The sequence below is a fragment of the Sesamum indicum genome, linkage group LG7, assembly GCF_000512975.1.
Source record: "Sesamum indicum cultivar Zhongzhi No. 13 linkage group LG7, S_indicum_v1.0, whole genome shotgun sequence".
Lineage (NCBI taxonomy): Eukaryota > Viridiplantae > Streptophyta > Magnoliopsida > Lamiales > Pedaliaceae > Sesamum > Sesamum indicum.
In genome coordinates, this window is record NC_026151.1 from 4,469,609 (window position 1) to 4,481,705 (window position 12,097).

The 12,097-nt window shown below is 34.2% G+C and overlaps 1 protein-coding gene across 1 annotated transcript; it reads right to left on the minus strand.

Moving 5' to 3' along the window:
• On the minus strand, positions 42-3,726 carry LOC105166309 (protein NRT1/ PTR FAMILY 4.5-like). Its single transcript, XM_020695497.1, has 6 exons — positions 3,572-3,726; positions 3,364-3,442; positions 3,035-3,252; positions 1,454-1,900; positions 1,250-1,371; positions 42-1,102 (listed from the first exon to the last, which is right to left on the minus strand). The coding sequence occupies exons 1-6, from the start codon at positions 3,578-3,580 to the stop codon at positions 211-213; spliced, it is 1,767 nt and encodes a 588-aa protein (XP_020551156.1). The 5' UTR covers positions 3,581-3,726; the 3' UTR covers positions 42-210.

Sequence of the window (12,097 nt, forward strand, 5' to 3'; positions counted from 1 at the left end):
TTTACCGATTCTCACTTCAGTCGAAAACATTACATTTTCAGTTTAGCAAATAGACAGTATTATTCAACTTGCTGATAACATATGATGGATATTTAGACACATTCTTTGCCTCTCTCAGAATTCTGAGATTAGTTACTTGATCAAGGACCCTGTTATAGTTGCTGAAGCTGTTGATTTACCAAAGGGAAGGATCCCATAGTACATAATATTTTAAGGGGTAGAACTCCTTTTAACGCTCACGTCAATTCTCTCCTCAACATAATCCATGGGACCACTCTGTTCTTGTTTCACTTCTACCTTCTTGTATCTATACCATGACGCACATACTAAATAGACCCCGAAATTCACCACGCTAACTCCTGCAAGTAGCCAGTAGAAATATTCTAGCTTGTCCCTGTTCAGGTTGTTATTAGCCAGCCATCCTCCACTCACCTTGTTCACCAAATTAACCACCACCGTGCTCGTATAGTATCCGAAAGCCAATGAGCACCAGGAAATGGCTGTGCTCAGCGACTTCATGCCGAGTGAGCTCTCTCCATAGAAGAATTCCATTAGCCCCACAATTGTAAACATATCGGCCATTCCAAAAATAGCATACTGGATTCCTATCCAGAATATGCTCATCGGTAAGGGCCCTGGTGAGTCCACCATATTGTGCTTTATGGCTACTCTTTTCCTGTGTGTCTCAATAATTCCACTCACAGCCATGGAGATGGCTGAAAGAACCAATCCCACTGCAACCCGTTGGAGTTGTGTGATTCCAGTGGGGATTCCTGTGAACTTCCGTGCCAAAGGGACAAAAAGACGGTCATAAATTGGGAGTAGGATGAACATGAATACCAGGGGGATTACTGGAAGTGAGGGTCCTGGTATTTGAAAATTTCCTATCTTCCTGTCCATAGTAGTAGTCTGTTGGATTGAGAACGTCTGAAGCTGGGCCAGACAGGTGTTCATGAAAACAGTACTGAGTATTATTGGGAGCATCCGGACTAGAATCTTTGTTTCTTCGACTTGTGTGACAGTACACAATTTCCAGGAGCCAGAAGTACTATATGTGGGGGAATCTTGTGAGCTCCTCAGAATTGCAGCGCGATCCAAGCACCTGAAAGGGTTAATTACTTTAATTAAGTCTTAAGGTATGCCTTCAATTCTGACAAGAAATACGTCTGATTTGAATGAATTACTCTGCAGATTCTCCTGTCTGAGTTCTAATTTCTTGTGTGTTAATAATGCATCATAAAAGACTTACTTAAATTGATCTGTCCTTTGCAGAATCTCGTTACGTCCAGCTTCTTTATCATAAATCTCATGCAATTCTTGCGCCATATTTGGTACTGGGAGATTTCTGTTTCTAACGGCTACTACAAATACCTATTCAAGCAGGAAATCAGGAAACTTTCCCAAGCCTGAGAAAGAAAGTTCTGGTTCAAGAAATTCATGATAAGCCTCGTACCTGTAGAATTCGAACTAAAGGGCTTCCCTTGGGAATGTTAGTTCGATAAACTGATTTCCCCATGCTTAGGAACAGAATAGCCAGTGCAACAGCTATAGCACAGACACCGAATGACCAATCCCATCCCTGGTTGGTACTTATCCAGACTAAAAACGTCACCCCAAGCATTGCTCCAAACGTAATTGAAAACATTAACCAATTAAAGTAGCTTGAGAGAGAAGCAGCCTCCTTGGGGTCCGTTTCGTCAAATTGATCAGCTCCAAGAGAAGGCAGAGCCGCTTTGATTCCTCCGGTTCCCAGTGCCACCAAATAAAGACCTGTGAACAGTATTGCCTCCTGACTGCTAGTTGCACGCTCGCACTGGGCCGTTTTGCTCAGGTCCACATCTTTACAAGGAAAAGGCCTTAGATGTTTGAAATGTGCTTGCACTGCTAGCAGAACATACCCCTGGAAATCCAAAGGTTTTGTTGATTCAGACATCTAAATAGAAGGTAAGAAAAGAGTTTCTTCTGTTAATTGCTGTATTTCTTTTCTATAATGTTTATAATCTTGAATCCTATTCTTAGAAAATCCTAGATATCATAATCTTTATATATATATATATATATATATAGTTATAACTTATCTACATTCCGAGAATCCCAGAACTCCAAAGTTAGTTTTGGTGAGATTCCTGTTGTTTTTCATTGTTGCTCAAGTTTCAAGATGCTAATCTTTGCTCATTGATCTTGCTGTCAATATGTTTCTGCCAATAGTTTCAGCAGACTAGCTATTAGCTAAAAAGAGTATGGGAGTATTTACAACTGATTTTTTATCAACCTTTTTGTAAATTTTATTTACAGTTTGAGCAATTAAAATGATTTAAGCTAAAAGTCATAAGCAACTTCCTACCAACATTTGTAGCTTTAATACAAGCTGTTTTCCATATATTCTATTTTCTTTCTTTTTTACTTTTATTTTCAAATCCTCCCAACTTTTAATACAACTAAACTTACAACTTTATGATTAGGACATGCTAACTGTCTGCCTAGTATTAGGATGATTATTCACATACTATGACTTCGGTATTCCAACTTTTTGAGTGAAGAAATTGGAGGCAACACCATTTTCAAGTTCTCTTCGTTATCTTGTTTTTGCTTACAGTGACTGTCAACCACTTCATTTTATCATTATATTATTCATGTTATTATATATCGTAGAATTATAAAATGATTTCCGTACAACAGTGATAGCATTTCTTCATTTTTTTCTCTTTTTTGATGCATGCATGATGAAGATACCTGATGCATTTATCTTTTCATTGAATGTTGAGCTGCTACTATTCATTACATTATACGACGGAGCTACTACGCTGTCTGAAAACAGTATAACCATTTATCTTCAGTCTTATGCCAATGATTTTAATACACTAACATCTCTTACGAAGGAATATAATAATATGCTTGAAGTTAAGTGAATACCAATGTCATTATCCCTTAATTGATAATATGTTCTCTGTTGAATTGATGATAACATCATTTTTTCATAGTTGTAAATTCATGATAAAGACTATATATAGTGTGTGAAAATATAGTCTTTTACCACTATTTCCAAGCAGCCGAAGATGACACAAGTCTTGAACCTTGAGAAGTAAGTGTCTGAGATAAATCCTCCGAATAACGACAGCAGAAATGCTGTCCCCATGAAGTTTGTGAGAGCAGTTGCTGATTTGGTTAAGCTGAAGTTCATGTACCCGTAAAAGTAGGTCACTAGGCTCACACCATTTGAAATAAATGCCATTGTCTCCAATGCTGCCATCGCTGCACGATCAAGAATGATTGAAAATCATAAGCCGGTACAGAAAACAAATGGAAAAAACAACATTCTTTTCGAGGTTAAAAAGAAATTACTTGCATTTTTCTCTTACTCACCGAACACGAATATAGTAGCTCTATGTCCTCCCAGCCTTGCTTGCTGTTTATTTTGAATGTTGAAATTCCGAAGAACCCCCTGCAAGTTATGGTACAACAATGTAAGAAGAAGTAAACAAAATTCTTGGCAAATGTCTTGGAAGAAGCATTAGGATTTTTAGTTAGGAAAGGCTGTAGGAAGATAAGTTTGTAGATTTGGTTTGCTTACCATTTTCATGCAGCTGTGCTTTATTCTGCAAATATATCTATCTCTCTGTGTGTGTATATATATCTGCAATTAAGGTGCAAAGGTAGGGTGAAGATTTTAACATCTTCTACAATGCTTATATAGAGTTCAGAAATGCCTTTGTGACAAAAGTTACAGCCCATGAGAACGAGGAATCTATACTTGCTAGAAATATTGCAGTCAACTTGGGGCTAATTTGTTTCTTATGGTTGGAACCTTCTCTCTCTCTCTCTGTGTGTGTGTGTGTCTGTCTCTCTATCTCTTAATCAACATTAATAAATTAAGATTGTTTTGACTTTGTTTTGCCACATAATTGGATGACAATGATCAGCTGATGACAGACTTAAGACAGGATCATCTTTTAGGTACGTTCTGCATTGTTTGATGTGTGATGAAGTAGTTTCAAATTCATTAGATGCCATCCGTTTCGAATTCTACAACTTACAGTGACTTAAAGGATAAACACACACACACACGCAAAAATATATATATGATCTGATCAGCTAAATTCAGAAAATTTTGATTCTCTTTGCTGTATAAATTCTTACATTCTTGTTACTGCTTACAATCTTTCATCGACATAAAAACGAACTTTTGTGTTATCATGAATTAGGTTTGCATGGCATCAATGTACATAGGATTTCTATTCACATGATATTTCATCTTCAAAGTAAGTACCTAGTCTCATTCAACGAATATTAAACTGCAACATTCTCAATCAATACATGTATGCACATTCAAATGTCAAAGCGTATCTATTATTTTAGAACATTTGCAGCGTCAGCATTAGGCCCGGACAACTACACATATATTATTTCATTACAAGTGAGTACATGAGTCTACATATATTTGGTAGGGAGTAGAAATCAAGATTCACTGTTGAGACCAAAGTGTGCTGGAGTGGTGATGTAATGGTGATTTATTAGTCTAAGACATGTTTTTCTAAGAACTGCTAAACCTAATGCTTGGTGATGGGGTCAGGACATTATTCTAGTTAAGGATTTTGTACACTTATTTCACATGTAGATTCCTTGTGTGCTGGTTTTGTTTTTCATCTTTGTTTCTATCTGCTGCAACCTTTCATCAAAGGAAGGTTTGAGGTTTTGCTTTCGCGTTGTTTATATCATTTTTAGGTTTTTTTGTCTATCAAAATCTTTGTTATAATGTTTTGCTAGACGAGCACATTAAAAACACGATTTTCTTATAAACTTTGGGCGAAGAGGGTATCCTGGTGAGCTTATAAGTTTTTTAAAATTTATTATAGACTGATCGAGAGTTTATAAAATGTTATAGAGCGTTTCATAACTTTTCAGAGAAAAGAGTTTATATGTTTGAAAAATAAGATGTAAGGAGTTTGTAAACTCTTTTCAAAATGAATTTCAAAGTCATTTTTAAGAGCTTAGCAAACTTCTTAAAATAAGATATGATCTCTTATAAACTTTAAGAACATCGTTTTATAAAATATAGGGTTAATTGCATTTAGATTGTTTTGAAAATGCTAAATTATATTTTTTTAAAGAAATTTTCAATTTATACTTACATTCTTTTTTAAAATTCTCGATTTACACTTGATCCCCCTTTGTGAGAGTTTGGATGAAAAATATTAATGTAAGTAAAGAAAATACATAAATTTTTTATTTTGCTTCTCATTTAATATTTATCATGTATATTTTTGTATTTATAAAGGGATAAATGTAATGTGTATATATAGTGAAATAAACATCGTTATATTTTTCTCTTCATAAGTATAAAATTATTACATGAAAACATCAAATGAGAAGTAAAATTATAAATTTATGCAATTTCTTTCGCTAACATCAGCATATTTGTCCAAATCTTAACAAAAGAGGGTCAGATATAAATAGTGAATATTTGGAGGAGGTAAAAGTATAATTTTAAATTTTTTTGGGGGAAAAATAATTTATATTTTTAGAGGAGTCTAAGTGTAATTGATGCAAAATATATAAACTTATAAAATCATTCAAATAAATTCAGTCCTACGAGAGGATGTTTAGGTGTGTTTATAACCTTTCAACACCTTTTATGAGTCGTTTAAAAGATTTTAAGGTGTTATATGGGTGATTGATTTTTTTTTTTTTTAAAAAAAACTTATAATATGAATATAGATCTTTTTAAAATAAATTTATTTAAATACTCTCTAAGAAGACGAGTTTTCGATATTACTTTTGATCTCTATAACTATGAAATTCTCGTTTAGTACTTCAAATTGATCCTTACCATGACCAAAATATTCAATCGATTAGGCGTCTTATTTATTTTATAATGTATTAAATAATGTAAAGAATAAATTTTATATAGAAAAAAAGTTGTACGAACTATAATATATTTAATGAATGATAAAATTTTTTGTAAAATATTTCAATATTTAATAAATGATATTATAAATTATTTCAGGAAAAGAAAAGGCCAAAATATCCGGGAATCAGGAGAGGAAAGGTGAAGATAATATTATTATATGAATGGGATATAGAATAATTAAAATTTGGGTTTATTAACACTATGGGCCCAAACCAGGGAAGGTTTTAAAATTTTTGCAGCCTTCGACCATAAAAGTGACAAGCTTCAAAATGGGGAAATCACATTTTTAATACCATATGTTATTTCATTTTATTTGTTATGATTTTCTCATATTGTAATTTATAAATTGATTTTTTTTTAACTTTAGTCTTTACGTTCATCTAATAATTAACAACAAAATATATGGGAATATACGTGAAACTACTAACGACTCTGTTAATTATTGAATGAAAAATACATAAGAGAGTTAAAAATCAAAAAGATGTTCAGTTTATGAAAAAACCATAATAAGTGGAATTAAATAAATAAAAAGACACCTAACATATAGGATAAAAAATATGAGTTTTTTCCTCAAAAAATATTTGCGAACACGCTTTCAGAAAAAATGCCAATTGAGGGAGAAGCCTTTTATTGCCATGTGATATGATAAATAAGTAAAAAACTCATAAAAAATATAACAGTAAATTATCTCATGTGTTTTGGAAAATAAAGCAAAATATCTTCCTATTTAAATCATTGATAGAGACGTGCTTCATTTATTTTTACAGGGCTGTATTTATTTATTTCACATTTTACAAGAGATAAATTGTATTTAACCCGTTTATACAGAACAAACCAAAGACTGTAGTTCATAAGATTCAAATAACATCAAATTTGATTGCTCGACATCATCATGTAAATCAATCTGCCAATCAAACGTATGTAGTGCTCGACATTATCATGTAACGGCCCATCAGCTAAGGCTAGGTGATGGTTTTGTTCTATTGGAAATAACGCAAGCTTTGAACACAATAAACTAGTCTTAGAAATTATGTCCAATCTGAGCCGCATGCAACCTCGAGTCCGGAAAAATATTGAAACCCAAATCTTTCATATGAAAACAATCACCTAGATAGATCTTAAACTTCGTTATTGCCTCAGAGTCATTGCGAGCAATGATCAAGTCATCGACATACACAAGCACATGCAATCGAACACCATTTGCACTATAAACCAACAACGAATAATCAGAGTCGGATTGTATGAAACCATACCGTTTCAAGGATGCTGCAAGCTTAGAGAACCAACAACATATAAAGTGATTTTTTCAACTTACATACTTTATTTATCGAGACTGTGAAATTCGGTGGTAATTTCATGTGCACTTCTTTATCGAGATGTCCATGCAAGAATGCATTATGCACAATCCATTTGATGTAACTCCCATTGCTTAGCACCATCATTGCAAGAAAAGTACGAACAGTCACCATTTTGGTATTTGAGGCAAATGTCTCATTATAATCCAACCCCTCGACTTGATTGTTGCCCAAAGCCACCAGTCGTGCCTTATATCATTCAATAGTTCCATCTCAGTTGTACTTTATCTTGTATACCCACCTGCACCCAGTTGCCATCTTTCTTGGAGGTAAAGGAACTAGAGTCCAAGTCCCATTGTTTTCAAGAGCTTTAATTTCCTTACTCAAACCTTCTCTCCACCTAGCATCCTTCACGGCTTCCGAATACCATGATGGCTTCGTTCCCGCTGTCATTGTAGCTAAGAAAGCTCGATATTTTGTAGAAAAATCGTAGCATGTTGCATAATAAGCTACGAAATAAGGAGTACCTGAGAAGTTTGATTGGGCGGTAGCAAGTGTAGTGCGGTTTCTCAATCGACGAGCTGTATATGTGATATATTCCTTCAATATGGCAGGTGGTTGCTTCAACCGAAAACCTCTACCAAGTGTCTCCTATTCTATTATAGGTGGATTGACTATATCCACCTCATTTTCACAATTCGCCTTATTATCGATTCAGTTTCAGAATCTTTTTCGCTTTCCACCTCCTGAGTGGTGTTTTTCACTCTCCCCCTGTCGAGGATGATATCTGCATCTCTAGACGAACATCTATACTCATTTGCATGAACAAAGTTAGAGCCATCTGGATGATGCACCATTATAGGGTTAATTTCATATTTCTTTTGTTATCTTTCTCAAACGGAAACACTTTCTCATAGTGATGTGGTTGAGGTTTTTTGTTAAAAGATGAAATCGAGATTTTACCACGATGGAAGTGCGCACCAGGTGAAATGCAATTTCTGCAAAATGTCTAATTTTCAAGAGAATGGGTCTTGTCAATGATAGTAACCTGGATTAAAAAATTAGTATTTTGGTATTTATAGTGGTATGAGAAATTATATGGTGTGGTGGGTTTTATTTGCTTATGGTGTGTCTCCTATATATCCAATTACTTTTTTACCCTTATAATTTTATATATATTTTTTACTAATGTATATCGCATAGAACACTACATCACATGATACCAAATATTAATTTGTTTCAATATCATAAACACGCCAACCTTTCTTCCCAAAGAGATACCCAAAAAATATACACTTTGTGTTTCTTTCTCCAAATTTGTTCCGATCACGAGTCTGCCGATGCGCATAATATAGGCAATCAAATACCTTCATTGGGTTGTATGGTGGCGGCTTTCCAAACAAAACTTCGCATGGCGTTTTCCCATCAAGCAGTGGAGTAGGTGTCCTATTTATCAAGTACACAGCTGTTAGGATACACATTCCCCCAAAATTCTATAGGTAGGTTAGCTTAAAATCTCAAGGTTCGTGCCACATTCAATATGTGCTTATATTTTCTTTTAACCCTTCCATTCTGCTGAAGTGTTCCAACACAAGAAGTTTGGTGCATAATTTCATTTTTCATAAAATATGACTTCAAACAAAGAAATTTACTACCATTGTCACTTCGAATAATTTGAACACGTTTTTCAGCCATTGAACAAAAATTTTTAATTTTCTGTGGCACCTCAATTTTCTCAAGTAATAGATAAATCCACACTGCTATGGAGAAATCATCAACTAATGTCAAAAGATAAACTGCTCCACATGAGGCAAGAATTCTATAAGGTCCCCACATGTCACAATGAGTTAACGAAAAATAATCGTTTGCTCTTTTATTACTTTTAACAAATGTTTCTCTCATTTGCTTTGCCTAAAACAAACATCACATGCTTTGGAGCTAGGTATTCCTTTATTCCTACTAACCTCGGGAATGAAAGACATAATTTGGTTCGAGGGATGTCCCAATTGCAAATGCCACAAATGGCTAACATCTATTTTCTTGATCTCATTTTCTCGCGCCATTCCCACTGCTTTGAAAAGATAAACCCCATCGCACTGCTTACCCGCTCCAATCAGCATCCTCGAGGTTCTGTCCTATATCACACAAAGCTTGTCAGAAAATGTGAGATATAAATTAACTCTCTCACCATCCGAGCAACGAAAATGAGTGTACAATTCTTATCAGGAACAAATGGAATGCTATTCGAATAAATATTTTTCTCGAAACACAATGTCCCTTCCTTCACTGCAATGGTGTGCTGGCCATTTGGAAGTCCCACCGGACACGGTGAAATCTTCCTCGCATTAGTCAAGAACTTGTTATCACCAGTCATATGTTGTGATGCTCCCAAATCTAATATCCAATCAAGATAATAAGTTTTACCAGTGAGTTTCTCTGCTGCACCAGTCATATGAAATTTTAAAAGGTTTAAGAGCGCAACCCATTGTTTATTGGTTAACCCAGGAAATGCGCTTCTATCAGCTTCATTCACCACGGTTTGATGTTGCGAAACACTACTTGCTGTCTTGATCGCATTTTCTCAACATTACTACGTCCATGTCCAGACGTAATTGTCCCACCTAGGCCACGTCCATGCCTCTTCTTCCTCCTCAGGGTCTATCTCCCAACCAATCTGGATACCCGATGATTTGAAAGCATTCCTTGGCCTCGTGTCCCGTTCTTCCACACTGTGTGCACAACGCAACTTTATCCTTAGTTTTCATTGCTGCCACTTTTACACTTTGTCCAACTTGTGTTGTAAAGGCACTGCATCTCTTCGTTCATCTTTGGTTTGTGTGATACCACAGTATCGTTCTTCTTGAATCATCATAGAATACACCCGCATCAAACTTGGTATGGGCTCCATGCTCAAAATATTTGATCTCACTTCCCCAAATACTACATCATCCAAACCCATCAAGAATTGTGGGATTCTTTCATTATCTTGTTTTTTCATTAAATGTAATATTGCACTTGCACCCACTACAATGATATACGGGTATCGATTCATAATTCACTAGTTGATGCCACATCATCTTAAGTCGGCCATAGTATAAAACCACTGCTTGCCCCGCTTGTTGTAATTTGCAATGTCTGCTTTCAGATTTTAAACCCGTGGTCCATTCCCGATAAAAAACTTTTGTCGTAGATCTTCCCACAAGTCTTTTACGTTCTCCATATATGTTATGGTAGAATGTAAACTTGGTTCAATTGTATTAGAAACCCATGCCACAAGCATGAAATTCACCATCCACCAGTTTTCAATTTCTGATGAATCCTCACTTGGTCGAGTCATAGTTCCAATAAAGCCAAGCTTCTTTTTGGCTCTAAGGGTGTTCCTCATAATCTTGCCTGCTCATCATTATTCTCTCCTCTCAATTGGACAGGAGAAATAATCATCCCGAGTTGTCAGACAAATACAAAGTATAAGGAGATGTAATCATCGAATTATTTTTGGAAGTAGCCTCCTTCTCGATGTTGGCCATCACCCTTGTCTTTTTTTCTTTTTTTCTTTTTTTGGTGAACAGAATACTGTTTCAAAGAACAATGAGCTTGGTTCTTTTTTCTAACACTCTAGTACCATGAACATTGAGTGAATGCCGTAGTTTTCATTCCTCAAAGTCTAATATATACATGTATAATGAATATAATTATTGCAATCCTATCCCATCGTTCTAACACAAGATATATATATATATATATATCAAATAAATAATATATATTTTTCTTCCTAAGAGATATGTACCACACTAAGTATAGATACAATATATCTTAGCTAGTAATATCAAAGGATGATAGCGGACCTCAAATCACAATCTACAGTTTTTAAATGAAATGACAATCGAAAAAAGATATTAATTCAATATTATTGGTTTGAAGAATTGAACGATTCAAATATGAATAATAACGTCTTATTTTAATAATCTTTCATTAATATATATGTATATTCTAAATCATTCAATATATTAACTAGTAACAGTTGATTCAGTATATTAGCAATTATAAAAGTTATACTTTTGAAAGAATAAAAAATTTAATTAAGTACGTTAATAATTACGACCTATAAAATTATACATAATTAAAAATGCTTGAAAACAAGTCGACTGATCTGCGAGATGGGCCAAATTTATACATTGTTAGTGGGTCACAACCCGACCCGTTTTTAGTAACATGAATCACACTTTCTGACTATTATGTACAGGGAAGTGAAGTTTGTACGGACATATGGGGATTGAGTGAGCATCAAAGAGATGGAAAGGGCGATACTATACTATTTCAAAACGAGATTCAACAATGCTTCTTGTTGGCTGCATCAACAAAGTTTGCAGGTGTCGCGATTATGGAAGATAGCCTACCCTCCATATCAATGTCGCTCTCCCTTAAAATTTTATATAATTACACATAAAATTCATACATATAGTACGCTTGATATTTATTTATGTATAACAAATAGACTCATCTATTGGTAAAATTTATAAAATTTACTAATATTAACAAATTAATAAATAAAAAAAAGTATATACTTATTACAGGTCAAACAAATCTTTTCTGACAAGGGATGAAAATATACCTCCTCCCATACATTTAGCATATGAAGATGTATAAGAGTAGTATGATTCGAAAAATATATGCTTGACTTGTAATAAGTTAGTAATAAATTAATTCGAATAAATATGGATATCAATAAATCTATTGAATTTTGACTATCAAATAAATTTATTTGTTAGTCGAAAATATATATAAAAATTGTAAAATATAATTTTTTAAATTAAAAAAATTTAAATGTAATTGCACACGGTTAATGGTTAAAGATAATCTTGTGCGAAGATAAATTAATCACACTTATAAGCCA